Source organism: Mesocricetus auratus, unplaced genomic scaffold (genome assembly GCF_017639785.1).
Source record: "Mesocricetus auratus isolate SY011 unplaced genomic scaffold, BCM_Maur_2.0 Super-Scaffold_100042, whole genome shotgun sequence".
In the NCBI taxonomy this organism is placed as follows: Eukaryota; Metazoa; Chordata; class Mammalia; order Rodentia; family Cricetidae; genus Mesocricetus; species Mesocricetus auratus.
In genome coordinates, this window is record NW_024429219.1 from 7,789,487 (window position 1) to 7,805,355 (window position 15,869).

Below are 15,869 nucleotides of genomic sequence, written 5' to 3' on the forward strand. Positions count from 1 at the left end.
GAAGTCTGAGAAAGAAACCCAGCTGCTCTATAAAAGTTCTAGTCTGTGACTTCATGAATACAGCACTTTAGTGCCAAACAGTCAGTCTTGTCTCACAGGGCAGCATTCTTCAGACCCTAACCAGTACAACTGTGACTACACGCACTGGCTTGACTAGAGGTACATGTGTCTCTACCTGACGTGGCTCACGCTGTGAAACTGCAAGAGCCCCCAACCCTGGGATACTGATTCCTCCTTTCGGGGAGCACACTGTCGGGCGGGTGGGGAACATACCTTTCGGGAACTTTTCCACATGTTTTTCATGTACGCATATGTCACTTGAGGGTGAACTGTTGGCAGAGGATGGTCAAGTTGCCGAGATGGATCAACTCCCAAGAGCAACACTAAGGTTTTATGAGCAAGAGCCTTAAAAACAAGACGGTGAGTTACAAACAGAACCGGGCAGGGCACCACCCACGTGGTGGGGCTACTTACCAGCCTGCCGCTCTTGCCGCACAGACTTGCATACTTGAGCCAGGTTCTCATGTCCTCATGAGGGCTGACCACAAGGGACCGGACCATGAGGATTTTCTGCCAGTCCTCCACAATACGCTGGCAGCCCTGGAATGTTCAAAAATGAGGGTTAGACCTGCTCCACCTGAAGCTCTACAGCAACAGTCATGTCTGCTCACCGTGAAGGAAGTGCCTCCCAGGGAGGGACTTGTCAACAATCAGAGGAGCAGTGGGGTGTGGTGTCTGGAGCTGAGTCCTGGTGCTGTCAATCACTCTGTGACTTTAGGAAAGTTACTTAACCTTTCTATCTCATGGATCAGAATGAAAATTGTATCAACTTTGCAGGACTGTGGTAAAGAGGAAATTAAATGATTTAAGTTTCTTTATGGGTTGTTTCTACATACACCGGCATGCACAACCCACAACATGCATGTGGTACACAGGAGAGGACATTGGATCCCCTAAAACTGGGTTACAGACAGTTAGTTGCGAGCTGCCACAACTGAACCTATCGCCTCTAGGAGAGCAGCCAGTGTTGAGCTGTTGGGCCATCTCCAGCTGATCAAAAATTAAACTTAAAATGCATCATTCAAAATTTGAAAGACTAAGTGTATAAGATATTGAAATAATTAAATTTTCAAATGATGTTGTTGATTAGTTGATACCAGCTATATTTCTAAAGTTAGTAAAGCTTAGGCCTGCACCTCTATAGGTATAGTTTCTTGTTTTAATTTCATTGGCTATCTTAATTCTCTTCTCATTTTTTATGTCCAATCAAAAACTACATGTAGAAAAGGAAGTAGCTACGGCCTTGGTGGTACATGCTTCTAACCCCAGCACTCGGGAGGCAGAGGCAGCAGGATCTCTGTGAGTTTGAGACCAGCCTGGTCTACAAGAGTTAGTTCCATGACAGCCTCCAAAGCCACAGAGAAACCCTGTCTTGAAAAAAAAAGTTTCAGGCTAGCTAGAGCTATATGGTAAGACCCTGTCTCAAAAATCAAATAAACTGGGGCAGGAAAGATAGTCTGGTGGTTAAGAGCATGGGCTGCTCTTTAGAGGACCTAGGGTCAGTTCTCTGCACCCACACGTCAGCTTTCAAGGGTGTATAATCCAGTTCCAAGTGACTTGACACCCTCTTCTGGCCTCCACGGGAACTAGCAAACAAAGCACTCATATTTACAAAATAAGTAAACAATGCTCCCCTCAAACCAAAAGAAACAAGATGTAAGAAAGGAAGGAGCTGATTAATTTACATCCCTGTGAATTCTTTATATTTAGAAGGAAACCCAGCAACTGAATCATCACCACAGGGGCTAAGCTGATTTTGTTTCAACCTAGTGCACGTGTCCGCTTTGGTATGTATGTGTGGGAGTCAGCTTTCTCCTTCTACCATATAGGTCTCAGGGAATCGAACCCAGGACACGGGGTTTGGCAGCGAGCACCAAGCCATCATCTCAGCCTACAAATGATTTTCTATCAAATGATCGCTAGGCGTTAAGTGTAGTTTCCCACTCTTGCTGATAAAAAGTCACACTCAGGAGGGAGATGTGTTCCTGACATCTGCCACCTCATGTGTGAACTTCACAAACCCCAAACCCAGAGACAGTGATCTCTGGCTTATTGTACCTAACAGAAGAAGGGTGCATACTGGGCCTGACCTGGGAACCAGAGTCAAAAAGACATGGAGCTATGGCTGACCTCTTCAAGTGCCAAACAGTGGTTTAAGGATCTGAGATGACTTGACCACAAACATGGCAGCTTCCCAGCCCTGGCAGCTCACGGAGTGTTTTGACTGCAGGCCGCCTTCTAGAGCCAAGTTTCCAGAGGCGCAACTCTATTTCCAGCTCTAGGGTTAACAGCCTCCCGGCCCATGAGGTAGACAACAATGATTGGAAAGTTAGGAAAACAGGGAAGAGTACACTGAGTGATTGCTTTGATTACTTCTCTCCAACAGCTAGCTTTCCCGCATGCTGTAGTCATTTGGCAACAGCAGTGCTCTGAACTCAGTGAGGCTGGCATGAACCTCCCTGCCAGCCCCCTCCATCGTGCCCCCTCCAACCTGTATTTCTTAGTTCCTCATGTCAGAGTGTTTGAGGACCATCAGCTCCACACCCTGTTACAGGCACTGAGAACACCAGGCATGTACAAGCCAAGTGGGAAGTGCTTCCCTTGTGGGAGTCTTTCTGGTGCCCAGGAGACAATTTTCCACCAAAATATTCACTGGGCATTTTATAATTACTAATAAAACATGTAGAAGAACTGTATGTGCTTACTTCAGAGCCACGGATGACTGTGCCCAGTTTCCTGTCCAGTGGAATGTGTCCTGGCGCTTCCTAGACAGGAATGCTGCCTGGAGTCAAAGAGTTTGTCACAGCCTACTAAAAGCCTGGAGGCATAAACCTTGACTGGTCTGGAGAGAGAAGGGGGAATTCGGTGTGGATGTAGCCAAAAAGAAATAGCTTAAAATTGAAGGGAGTGGGGCTGGAGAGGTGACTCAGAGGTTAAGGGCACTGACTGCTCTTCCAGAGGTCCTGAGTTCAATTCCCAGCACCCACATGGTGGCTCACAACCATCCATGATGAGATCCGGTGCCCTCTTCTGGTGTGCAGACATACACGGAGGCAGAATACTGTATTCATAATAAATCTTTAAAAAAAAATTTGAAGGGAGTTGATTGTTAGAGCAGTGTGTGTGTGTGTGTGCACATGTGGTCCCCAGAGCAGTGTGTGTGGGCACCTATGTGTGGTTCCCAGTGTAGTGTGTGCAAACATGTGTATTGTGTGATATTTTGTTTGTGTTCTGACAAGTAACATTTCACCCTTCTGGAGTCTTTGATGGAGTTGAAGACTAAATAGTTGTAGCTTCTTTAGTTATGACAAAAGATAAATTAGATACAAAATTTTGGACTCATAAAGATAAGATAGATAATAAGAGTATTTCCTCTAATTTTCTCTGTATTTGTAATTGTAATTCTTACTTGATAACTGTTTTTGTTGCATATGATCTTACTATGTTAAAGTTAAAAATCTTCCTTTTCAATTAGACAAAAAAGGGGAAATGCTGTGGTACAATCCTCTTGTACACTGTGAAGATTTGTCTGTCACTAGAATTGGTTTAATAAAATGGTGATTGGCCAGTAGCCAGGTAGGAAATACAGGTGGGGTGACCAACTAAGGATGATGGAAAAGAGAAGGGTGAATCAGGAGTTGTTGGCCAGACACAGAGAGGAGACGAACAAACCATGCTAATAAAAGTACTACCACATGGTAAAGCATAAGTAGAAATATGGATTCATTTAATGTAAGAGTTAGCTAGTAGCTGGGCTGTGGTGGCGCACACCTGTAATCTCAGCACGAGGGAGGCAGAGGCAGGTGGATCTCTGTGTTCAAGGCCAGCCTGGTCTATATAGTAAGTTCTAAGACAGGCTCCAAAGCTACAGAGAAACCCTGCCTTGTAAAACCAAAAGAGTTAGCTAGTAACAAGCCTGAGCTATGGGCTGAGAATTTATAATTCACATAAGCTTCTGTGTATTTATCTGGGACCAGGTGGTTGGAACAAAAAAAAAAAACACATTTATGCATGTGTGGCTTCTGAGCAGTGTGTGCTCAGGTGTGTGTGGTGCAGGGGATGGCACTCAGGCCCAGGACAGTGTTCTATCACTGAACTACAAGCCTAGCCTGTTTGCTCTTTGCTGATGATCTTTCAAGGACTGGGAGGACAGGCTGCTCTTTCAGGGCACTTGAGAGCAGAATGTCACAATAAAATGTCGGTGGGAGCCTTGGGAAGTCTGTCCAAGGTCTGAACAGAAGTGCTACGGTGAGTCTGACTGAAGAGTTGTCACAAGTAGAGGCTTCTGTCTCAGAGCACCTCCCAACTCTGCTGAGAAGGCAGATGCTGGTGGCCAGCAGGTACACTTAGAGGGCAGGCTCTCAGTTAAGTCATTTGGGAGCCAGGAGAGATTCGGATCCTGGGTATACATCCACACGTGCTAAATTAAGTGGCAAAGAGAGTCACTCTCCAGATGACTGTGTGGAGGCTTCAAGTGGAGAAATGAGAACCAACAACTCTGAGTTCACAATTTCCAAATGGTGATCCTAAGTGTCACACTTGCTCAAACATACTTTCTTCCATTTCTAGAAAAGCCCCAAAGGAGGCTCAGTCACAGCCGAGGTGAGAGCCTCTGAAGGTTCTGCTTAGTAAACGTGGTAGAGAAGAGCAGAGAAGGGGCAGGGGTGCAAGCGTTCCTGCAGGCCCTGGGGAGGTGGGGACCGGGGCTGTCTCTAGCTTACCTGCAGTCTCTCCCACCAGATCTGGCGGATGATCTCCCGTCGCTCAGGGACGAGTTTGTACTGGATAACCTCCTCCAGCTCGGACAGCATGTGGCAAGATACCATGGCCTGATGGAAGCAGAACACATTCCAACCTAATTACTGCACAACCTCCAGGCTGGGTGAACCTGAACCATTCCTTCTGGTGTCAGGGTGTCTGCTAACCCCAGAAACAGCAAGTTCTCAGCAACCCACTGTGTCCTCTACAGGCCACTCATTAAAGTCACAGATGCTGTGAGCACACTGTTCAACACTCACCCCGTAGGCTCGGCTGTAGCTCTCGCCTGCCATGGCCGTCAGCTCAGCATCCAGCAGGTCCCTGGCCTTGTCAATGCACTAGGAGAGAAAAGAAACCAGGAAGCTCTAGGCTGGGGCTCTGCCCTTGAGGCTTCACAGAAGTTATTTGTCTCACTTCAATTCCAGTGATGAAGCAAAAATCTCACTACAGCAGGACAGAATTCCCCTTAGTCTGGATGGCTAGAGAGGGGCACTACCCAGCGTCTCATCAAAGATATAGCACCCCGGCAGAGGCTCAGGTAACGCTCCCAAGCTTGGTGGCAAGGAGGGAGCACGTGCTGTGGGCAGAGCCACCGCACTCCTGCATGGTAGAGGATGTCCTTGGGGACCTGCCTTCTTTGCACCTTCCTGATGGGTATGTTGTGAATAGACTGGCCTTGTCAGTGGCTCCAAGCTGGGCACCACCTCTGGCTTCCAAGCTTCTACTACCCTCACAAGAGGGCCCCTGCCATGCCCTCCACAGAGATGGGCATCCAGGACTGGACCCTCCAGCACAGGGGTATCACAGGGCACCATTCTGAGCCTTTCCTTGTGCTATCAATTAAACCCCCACCCGTGGAGGTTTTTTTTCCTTCCTGAATGTTTAAGGCTAATTACCATGCTGGCATTTCTGAAGTTCTCCCATTATTTACTGAGCAGCTCATCCAAGACAGTCTGGTGTCTGACAAGGTGGATGCAACCACTTTGTTATGCATTTTACAAGTTAGAACAGTGCGCACTCTCTCTTTATGGCCAGCATAGTGGAGAACACTGGCTCTCCAAATCCTCCTCTGGTGGAACTTAGAGCCCCTTTCACTAGAAGGAGAACTTAGGCAAGGCGTTCTAAAGTGTCAACAATGAGCCAAAGAACTACTGCCAAAGCAGCTACAATCCACAAGCTGCCCCTTGATCCAGGAACACCACACAACCTCAGCCTTCACGCTAATGGTGTTTCCCATAGTGAACACTCTGCACCAAGACCATTCCTGGAGTTCAGAGCTGAAGTCCAATAACTTACTAACAAAAGAGACATACGCTCATGAACCAAGAAGTCACACACAGAAACTTTTCTTCGCTGGATGGTCTGGATACACATTTTCTTACCTGCTGGGCCAAGGAGAAGAGATCCTGATGTAACGCCAGCACAGCTCTGTAAAATGCTCCATCGTGGGTATCCCGAGGAATCATACAAGTGTACTCCTCCATGCTGTCCCATTGACCTAGGAACACAAACACACAAGAAAGCATCAGGGTAACCAGCTGGCTGAGTCAAAGGCAGCACTGAGTCCTGTCATTAGTCCTTTCATTCAGTTTAATGTACACACAAGTTAACGGGACCTGGGCCCAATAAATACGCTGAGCCTAGCAATCTATTGTGCCGGTTGCCATTAACAAAACCAGGCCTGTCTTCTAAGCAAGCGACTTTGCTGATGTCCCAGGCAGTATGGGAAAAGACAAGATCAGGGTCTAAGTGCAGAGCCAGCCCATCCGATGGGCTTAGTACTGCCCCTCATTAACCCAGGAGGCCCTCCAGCTTCTCCAGGTAAGATAAAATTACATTCTTCCCTACAGGTGAGCCCCTCGAGGCTGAGTGGAATACTCGGAAACTGCACTTTCCTCTAAACAATGGAAAATAGTCACCATACAATTAGAGGACAGGATTTGACAAATTGTTCGCCCTTTCACTGCAGCAGTATCCCAGCCTTAGGAGGAAGGAGGCAGATGGGTCACTAAGCAGTGACCTCTCGTGTCATGTTAGAGGGGGAAATGGCTGCACCAGGGAAAAGGTACGTACTTCCCCTGGTGGGCTGAGCAGGCATCAAATGTCAAGCCTGCCAACACCATCTGCAGAAAAGAGATCAGCCTCATTAGGTGCAAACTGCAGGGCTGTTGTTTTTACAAGGCATTTTCTAGCATTCCACTCCAACTATTGGTTCATCCATTACCAACGCCTCTGGGCAAAAGCAGACAGCAAAAGATGACTCCTCAGAAAGCAATTTGTTTTTAAAAGATGTTCTGGACGCAGCCCAGAGCTTACGACAGCAGAGCATGGAAGCACTGTGACTGGGGATGGGACTCTCAGGAAAAGCTTTGCACATGCCACAGCCTGTCTATCCTCTCTGTCCCGTCAAGGAATGCCAAGCTGGGGGCTGGAGGGATAGCTCAGTGGTTAAGAGCTTGTATTGCTCTTGCAGAGAATAAGAGTTTGGTTCCCAGAACCTACGCTGGGCGACTCAAAGCCACCTGTAACCCTAGTTCTAGGATGATGTGAACCTGTGGCACCTGTATTCACATGCCTAAAGCTACAAGCACATATACATAATTCAAATTAAAACAAACAAACACATAAGAAAGAATAGCCACACCTTAGTTAGGGCTTACTATAAAAAAATCTACATATCTGCATGGGCATGGTGGTACACACCTTTAATCCCCATACTGGGGAGGCAGAGACAGGTGGTGAGTTCCAGGACAGCTAGGGCCACATAGTGAAACTCTATCTAAAAAATAAATAAAACATCTTCATAACACTCTGGGAGTAGCAGGGAGGTTTTTGAGTATCAGGGGGTGAGAACAGATAAAACAAAATGGTTAAAATGTTTGTGATTGACGGAGAAGGCAGTGTGCACATGGAATGTCATTACCTTCTTCAGTTATGCACACTTGGAGAAAGACCTACATTAGCATTAAGAAATAAGACAAGAAGTACCTTCTCCCTTCCCTCTATCTGAGACGCGGGGAGGATAGGAGGTACTCTAACAGACACGGATCCCGAGGTGAAAAGAACTGCAGTGCACAGAGGGGAAGGGGAAGGCCAAGAGCCAAAGCCAGCCTGGGAATGTGCGACTGCTACGTATTACTTATAACATAGAAAAACAAATCAAATCAAATTCCACCCCCGTCTATTCAGTCATCTGTTTCCTGTCACAGAGCTCCTAAAATGCTGGGGTTTCCTGTGGGGCAAGACAGTTTTTGAACAAGACACAGGACAGACACACCCACATGCCGCTGTACTACAGCAATTTCCTCTGAGGTAAAAGGTTCCATCTGAGGGAAGCTCAGGAAGGTAGGACTCAGAAGTTCTGGGGGTGGGGGTGGGGGAGTTTCCTCCTGCTGGGGAGCTCTGAACCTAAGTAAACAAATTCACAAGCTCCAGGAAGTTCCTGAAGCTGATCATAACCCCTCCCTCCTGAAGCAGTCAGAGCCAACACTCAGACCAGCTGAGTTGCCTGGAAGAGACCCTCTCCAACCTGTTTAGTTATCTGCAGTTGTGCAGTGAGCTTCAAGCTTCCAGCTTTCATGAGCTGTCACTCGGCTGGGGTGGCTTTCCATTTTGTAGCCCTCTTTGAGTCATGTCTGTTCTTCTAAGTGACCAGCCCAACCCATACTGCTGTAAGGAACCCCTATAGACCTGCTTATCTGCGTTCTTTACAACAGTCACAAGTGAAGTGTTCCCCCGTGTTCTGGAAGGTATCCCAGCATATTGCATATTGAGGAGAAGTGGGAGCCCTGATTTATAGCAGGTCAGTCAGAAGCGCAGGGCACAGCCTGGCGCATGCTGCTGCTGTCTAACATGGGTCCTTGAACTGGAAGGGGGTAATATCGTAGTTTCAGAGGACAGAAGCACATTGACACAGATGATTTTCACGTTTCTACAGACTGTTACCCCCCAGCCTGGTCAGGTGCCCATGGGGAAGCCTCACCTAAGCCCCAGGCTGCCGCAGCAGCCATCCGGGCCATCTTAGCCTGGGTCTCATCATTAACCAGAGTCCACTTTTCACAGCACTGCTGATGAAGCTGCCCCCTGGAGGAAGAGAAACAAGCAGGCAGGTTAGCAAAACCGGTTTCTAGGGTCTAGTGCCAATTTCTTGGTGTAGGTTTATGAAGCATAGTGCAATCAGTGAGTGCCTAACCCTGTATGATGTAAAATACCCTTGGCGCCTTCACAAATGCTAAGTGAAGTCTGGGCCTATTTTATGGCATGTCTAAAAGAAAGCAATCTGGAGACACACCTGGACAATCATTCTGAGGGTAAAGCGACAGGGAAGGTGGGCTTGATGTGGGTGCTGCAACCCTGAACTCGGGGTCTCTGGAAGACTCTTGAGCCATCTCTCCAGCCTCTATCTGTCTATTTTTGACACAGATTTATGTAGTACAGGCTGGTCTCAAATTCACTATGTAGTCAAGGATCTTGAAAACCTTATCTTCCTTTCTCTACCTATCAAGTCTTGGGATCACTGGTACACACATTTTATATAATCAGCTAGTTACTGAGATATGAATACTGGCTGCTCTTCCCGAGAACCTAGGTTTGGTTCCCAGCACCTCCGTGGAGGCTCATTATTATCTGTATCTCTATTTGCAGGGGATCCAATGGCTTTTTCTGACCTTTGTGGGCACCAGGCACAAATGTGGTGCTCACATACATGCAGAGAAAACGCTCATACAAATAAATACAATTTAAATAAAAAAGTTCCAACATACAAAAAGAACAGAGCCACACCAAGAACAGGGATTTCCATTTTGCTGAGACAGAGTCTCACTTTGTAGCTCAAGTTGACCTACAACTTACTACACAGCCCAGGATGGCCTCAAACCTGAGGCAATTCTCTTATGTCAGCCTTTCAATTTCCACAGGTGAGTCACCATGCCTGACGAGAAGAGGGACTTCCCACTGACAGTTAATGTGCCCTCTTAGGGTATGGAGTTGTGGCGTGGTAAGTTACTGGCAAGAGTAGAAGGCCCTGGGGCTCAAATCCTAGCTTACAAAGAGAGGGCGAGCGAGGAATGCAAAACCACTGCCTCCACATTCCACCCCTGTACTGTGCCAGGGTGATGGTGAGCCCGAGCTCGCCGAAGCTTCAAGGCAACAAACTGCTAGAATTCTCTTGTGCCTTTCCTTTTGGAGAGGCAAACTGCAGAGTGTTTAGCTCAGTACTGGAAGCAGATTCAAGGGGCCCAGGTCAGAAGCCTGATGGGACACAGGCCACACTGTTATTAGAGGGTTCAACTTTGTATTTTTAATAAATAAAACTTTCATACTTAATTTACTTATTTGTGTGGGTCATAACAAAGGAACTGACAGATACATTTTTGTAGGGATGACTCCAGGGTCTTCCAAAGGTAAGAAAGAAAGCTCCATTAACTGCTAATGATCCTATCAGGCCTAGAATTCCAATTTTTAGAAGGTATTAAAATTTTTTAAAGGTATTTATGATATATATAGTGCTCTGCCTGCAGGCAAGCAGAGGGCGCCAGATCTCATTACAGATGGTGGGGAGCCACCATGTGGTTGCTGGGAATTGAACTCAGGACCTCTGGAGGAGCAGCCAGTGCTCTTCTGAGCCATCTCTCCAGCCACAAAATTATTGTATTTTTATTGTATATTCATTGTCCAGTGTTGGGCTTCATAAAGACAATTTGTTTGAAGTCATATGCTTTGACTATATCCACCCCAATGGGAATTCTGAGAGAGAGATTCAGAGAGAGAGAGAGAGAGAGAGGAGAGAGAGAATGAGCGAATATATATGGGTACACATGGAGTCCAGGCTGACACTGGACGTCATCTATGCGTAGCGGGCGGGTCTCACTGAACCGGAGCTCACTGCCAGTGAGCCCCAGAGACCTGCCTCTCTGCCTCCCTAGCTCAGCTGTTCACATGGGTGCTTGGGATCCAAACTCGGGTGCTCATGCTTACGAGGCAGGTTCGTTACTAATAGAGCCATCTTCCCCGTTCAGTTCCATTTTTTATGGCTGGTGGCCACAGGCAAGCCGGCCTCCATCTACTGCTGTGCAGATCACTGGTTTTGTGCCAGGGGCTAAGGGATTTAGCTTTCCTTTTCAACTAGAGGCAAAAAGGAAGGAGCTTAAGAGTTCTCCCACAGGTAGTTTCTCCTGAGGCAGAAAGAAGCTGAGCACTGCAGGGGCCTGCCACACGGAAACAGACAGGGATCACCTAGCTCACACACAACTGGCACAGGCAGGAATGCAGAATGTATTGCACCTGAGAGAGGGATGAGAAAAACACAGATAAAACAGCCCATGGGGCAACAGCTAGGCTGTCTGAGCCACCCGAGGAGAGCAGGTCGCCCTCTGGGAGTTTGAGCCACCCGAGGAGAGCAGGTCGCCCTCGGGAAGTTTGGCCTCTGGCGGGGTGCTGAGCAAGCTCTACCATTTGGAGTACTTCCGTTGCTTGGCCTGAGCTTTTGACCTCACTGAATCTGTTCTCAGAGAGCCAGAAGCTGTGTGGAGAGTAGGAGGAGGTGGGTGTGTCTGAGTGCCTCAGTACTGGGGTTCCATCTCTAAAATGAGCATGAGAAGGGGATATTTGTATGCTCATTGCTGATTCCCCATAGTTTCTGATGGCACCTTCAGTGAATGCCTGCCTCAGGCAGGTTCAGAATATATGCTCGCACAGAAAGAAATTTAGAAACTGCACTCTAAACAGAATTGATTAAATAAGCCCTATCAGAAAGCCGCAGATGGCCAGGAAGGAATTCTGCTTCTTTCAACTCTTTTAGACGTCCGCATTCTTAAAGCCCTAGGTCAGCAATACTAGCCCCTTAGGCTTTGTAGGTAATTATAAAACTGGAGAGAACCCAAGAGACTGAAGTGTGTGGGAGTGGGAACTGTGGCAGGAGAGGCCCAAGTCCCTCTCGGGAGACCTCAGACTGTGAGCCTGTTATGGACAAAAATCACTGTGCTTTTCTAAGGTCCCTCCTTGTTCACTTAGGGAAAGTGTCATCTCTAATTGAAACGGGAGGGCAAGAGAAAGGAAATGCCATGGAAGAGTTCAAGGAAAAGGAACAGTGGTCTAAAGATAGAAAAGGGGAGGGTGGGTTAGAAGAACAAGGGATGAGAGCAGGCTTTGAAGAGAGGGAGTGGGAAGCTCAGACCAGACAGGGTCCACTGAGAAACGTGGATAAGTGGGTTAAAGCCACAATACAACGGGAATTCAAAGGCCACAGGGAAACACCATCGATTTCACAACCGATCCGATCTAAAATTCAGAAATAGTTACACCTGTTGTATCTTTCTCCTACGACATGGCCGAAGGACAGCAGAGTTCAAAGTGGAAAAAACAAAATCCTGCTTTGAGAGAACATGGCTCATTCTGAACATCCCTTCTTCCTCCGTTTCCGAGCAGAGCTTGCTGTGAGGACGGGAAGTTCTGTACGCACTGTGGAGCCACAGAAACTTCTGAGCACTGATGTGTGGCCAGCATGACTGTGGAACCCCCTTTAAATCTTACTCAGTTTAAAATGGCTATATGTGGCTAGTGGCTACCGTACCAGGCAGTGAAGTCTCAGATACCCATTGGACTTAAAGCACCTTTAGTTGGTGGCCCACGCTTTTAATTCCAGCACTCAGGAGGCAGAGACAGGCAGATCTCTGTGAGTTCTAGGCCAGCCTGGTCTACAAGAGAGGCTCCAGGACAGGCTCCAAAGCTACCCAGAGAAACCGTGTCTTGAAAAACCAAAAAGAAGCAGATTTGGTAGAATATGCTTCTTTCATTCATTGAGGGATATAAGATGTTCACTTATAAAAATAAATAAAACATTAACTTTAATTTGCCTAGTTATGGTTAAATTAGACAAGCAATTTGCAATTTTCAAATTTTTTTGTCAGTTCAACCACCTCCCTCCCCCCCCCGCTCTGTGTGTGTGTGTGTGTGTGTGTGTGTGTGTGTGTGTGTGTGATTTCTTTGTATTCATGTGTACATGCAGAGGCCAAGGTTTCTTTCTCAGTTGCTCTCAACCTTACTGACTGATTGTGTGGTATGTATGCATATCACTGACGATTGCATAGTATATATGCACATGCATGGGTGTGTGTTGTGTGGATGTGTGGAGGCCAGAGAAGATGTCAGTCCTGTTTCATCATGCCGAGACAGTTATTTCTAAACGAAAATAAAAGTTTTATATGTATGGATATTTTGCCCACATGTATGTCCGTGTACCACGTGCAGCCCTGGTTCCCGCTGAGACTAGAAGAGGGTGTTAGATCCTGGGAACTGGAATTCCAGACAGTTGTGAGCTGCTTTGTGGGTGTTTGGAATCAAACCCAGGTCCTCTGGAAGAGCAGTCAGTGTCCTAGACAGCTGAACCCTCTCTTGGGCCCCAAGGAAAGGTTTCTCACTGAGCCTAGGGCTAGGCCAGCAATGTAAACACTGGCAAGCCTCTTGCCTCTGCACTCCATGCGTTTGGGTTTACAAGCACACGTGTGTGCCGTGTCCAGGTTTTTATGTGGGCACTGGGATGTGAACACAGGTCCTCATGCATGGGCTCCTATCAGTGAGCCATCTCTCCTGCCTGCCCTCTTATCCCCACCATGGCAGGACTGGCTGGCCAGAAGCTCCTGGGATCACTCGTCAGCACCATTGTTAGGTGTACATCACAATGTCTGACATCTGTGTAGGCACTGGAATCTGAGCCCAGACCTTCCTGCTTGTAGTACAGCAAGCACTATACCGGCTGAGTTACTGCTCCAGCCACTATCTATCTGAAACTCTCTTTTTGTTTGTTTGTTTTTTGGAGACAGGATTATTTCTGAGTAGCCCTGGCTGTCCTGAAACTTACTCTGTAGACCAGGCTGGCATAGAACTCACAGAGATCTACCTGCCTCTGCCTCCCGAGTGCTGGGATTAAAGGTGTACGCCACCACTGCCCGGCCCTCATTTTGTTTTTTAAACAGGGTCTCTCTGTGAAGATCTAGCCGGCTGGAACTTGCTATGCAGACCAGTCTGGCCTCAAATTAGAGCAGGTCCACCTGCTTCTGCCTCCTGAGTGCTGAGAGTAAAGGTGTGCACCACCACACCCATCCCAACAAGAGCTAATCATCAGTGTCTTTTTTGAAGAATGTAAGATTGACTCATTCTTATGTTTATGTGTATGGGTGTTCTGCCTGCATGTCTGTGGACCATGTGCATGCAGTACCTGAAGAGGCCAGAAGGGGGCACTGGATCCTCTGACACAGAAGGTTGATAAACTTGCTTAGTGGGTGCTGGGACCTGAACCCAGGTCCTCTGTAAAAGCAGCCAGTGCTTTTAGGTGCTGAACCATCGTTTCAGCCCCAAAAGCTAATTATTAAAAAATCAAAGCTGTGGAATATGAACTCTTCAGCAGATCAGCCGAGGTCAGGAGCACAAGAGAGAAAGTACCGCACCCAGGGACTCACAGCTCTTCTCCCGGCAGTGTTACGAAGAGTAAGAAAATAAAAAGCATAAAAGAACAAAGCTGGGGACAGTGGGGTGCACTTGCAATTCCATCCCTAGGGTGGCTGAGGCAGGAGGACTGCCACAAGTTCCAGGCCAGCATCAGCTACAGCGCGAGAGGGACTCAAACAACAAAAATGGAACCAACTGAATCAACCAAAACCAGCTGTGTGCCGAGGCAGAACAGAGGCAAGAGACACCAGAGTTACGACGACCACGGTTTCTGGAAAGCACCAGTGGCTCGGATAAGGCGCCGGAGAAGACTTGCTGAAGACTTGGCCTCTCCTGGCCACTCCCTCACCCCAGTGCACTCACCATTCCCCCAAGGCTTCAAGACAGCGCATGCGGCCCAGCATCAGCTCTGGGTCATCCTTGTTGGTGTCCATCTTCTTGTCATAGGCCACAAGAGCATCCTCCCACTCATGCAGTTTCTCGTACCAGGTGGCCTGGATCTCCTGCGGAGAGCGAGCAAGGGCTTATGCTTTTGAGTCCACACTCTTTCCATGCGATGCTCCTACACATACTTCACCTGTCAGCACGCTTAGGCTGGAAGAACTTATCTGGAGGTAGGTTGTTTAGCAGAGGTAGAAATGCTATTTCTTGGGCACACTAATGACAGATACTGAATCCTGAGGTCAAACTGAGAACACATGGAGGGCCCAGTTCCATCCCCATCACTTCTAGTGGTCATGGGAACATCAGTACACAGGAGTAAGCATGCAGGGAAACTGGTCCCCCACCACAGCTTCTGCACACCAGTCTGCTGCACTGCTGACATCGATCGGGCTGTGTGACAGCCACAGTAGCCTAGGCCACAGCTGCTTCTTTTTAGAAGCTGTTGATTCTCCGCATTCTTAATGCATCTCTAACCGTTCAGGAAATAATTTAAAATACAATAGAACACTACTACTTAAAATTCTTCCGACAACCTTTCCTCCTTCCACAGTCTTGCATCCAACATTCCCTCAGTGTAGCGCTTGGCACTTCCACCAGTGTCAGGGCCAAAGGAGGGATTCCATTATCCTGGCAGACAGAGCGCCACGCTGTGAGTGGCGTCCACATGACTAAAAGCATACAGTCTGAAGCTGCAGACCAGAATGACCAGAGGCTGTTCTAGGTTGTGTTCTGTCTGCCTTTGAGTTTCTTCCCCAGCTCAGTGCGAGACTATTTCCCCACCAGGCCAGGCTATTGGCTCTGCAGAGGGCCCTCAAAGAACAACATGATTCTGAGGGGGAACTTAAATTTCATACAAACAGGGTCCACATTAGTTTCCCATGTTCCTTCCTCCCCTTTCTATATAAAACTGATGGTTATGTAGCAGATACAGAAGAAACCACCATTCTGTTGAGAGGCCTAAAGTACCTCTTCTTGCTGAACCCAGGTAAGAAGCTGTTTCTACTGCGTAATGTTGACTGCACTGCTTCCAATATCCTGTTGCCCATGCACCAACTAATGCCATGTCAGCCTTCACTCCAGTGACAGGCGGGTTGCTGAGATCAGCCTATCTACAGAAGGTAAACTGAACTTAATCCTTTAAGCCAAGAATAATGTTTCCATTT

At 47.6% G+C, this 15,869-nt stretch overlaps 1 protein-coding gene across 2 annotated transcripts in view; it reads right to left on the reverse strand.

Moving 5' to 3' along the window:
• The window catches only part of Mtor (mechanistic target of rapamycin kinase), a 103,353-nt gene that overhangs the window by 22,236 nt on the left and 65,248 nt on the right, over positions 1-15,869 (reverse strand). For both annotated transcript variants that reach the window (XM_013120005.3, XM_005079329.4), the window contains exons 30-36: positions 14,626-14,765; positions 8,801-8,901; positions 6,201-6,316; positions 5,079-5,156; positions 4,782-4,889; positions 475-600; positions 274-405 (exon numbers count right to left, since the gene is read on the reverse strand). In XM_013120005.3, the coding sequence (XP_012975459.1) occupies positions 274-405; positions 475-600; positions 4,782-4,889; positions 5,079-5,156; positions 6,201-6,316; positions 8,801-8,901; positions 14,626-14,765 (801 nt within the window). The remainder of the gene's footprint in view (positions 1-273; positions 406-474; positions 601-4,781; positions 4,890-5,078; positions 5,157-6,200; positions 6,317-8,800; positions 8,902-14,625; positions 14,766-15,869) is intronic.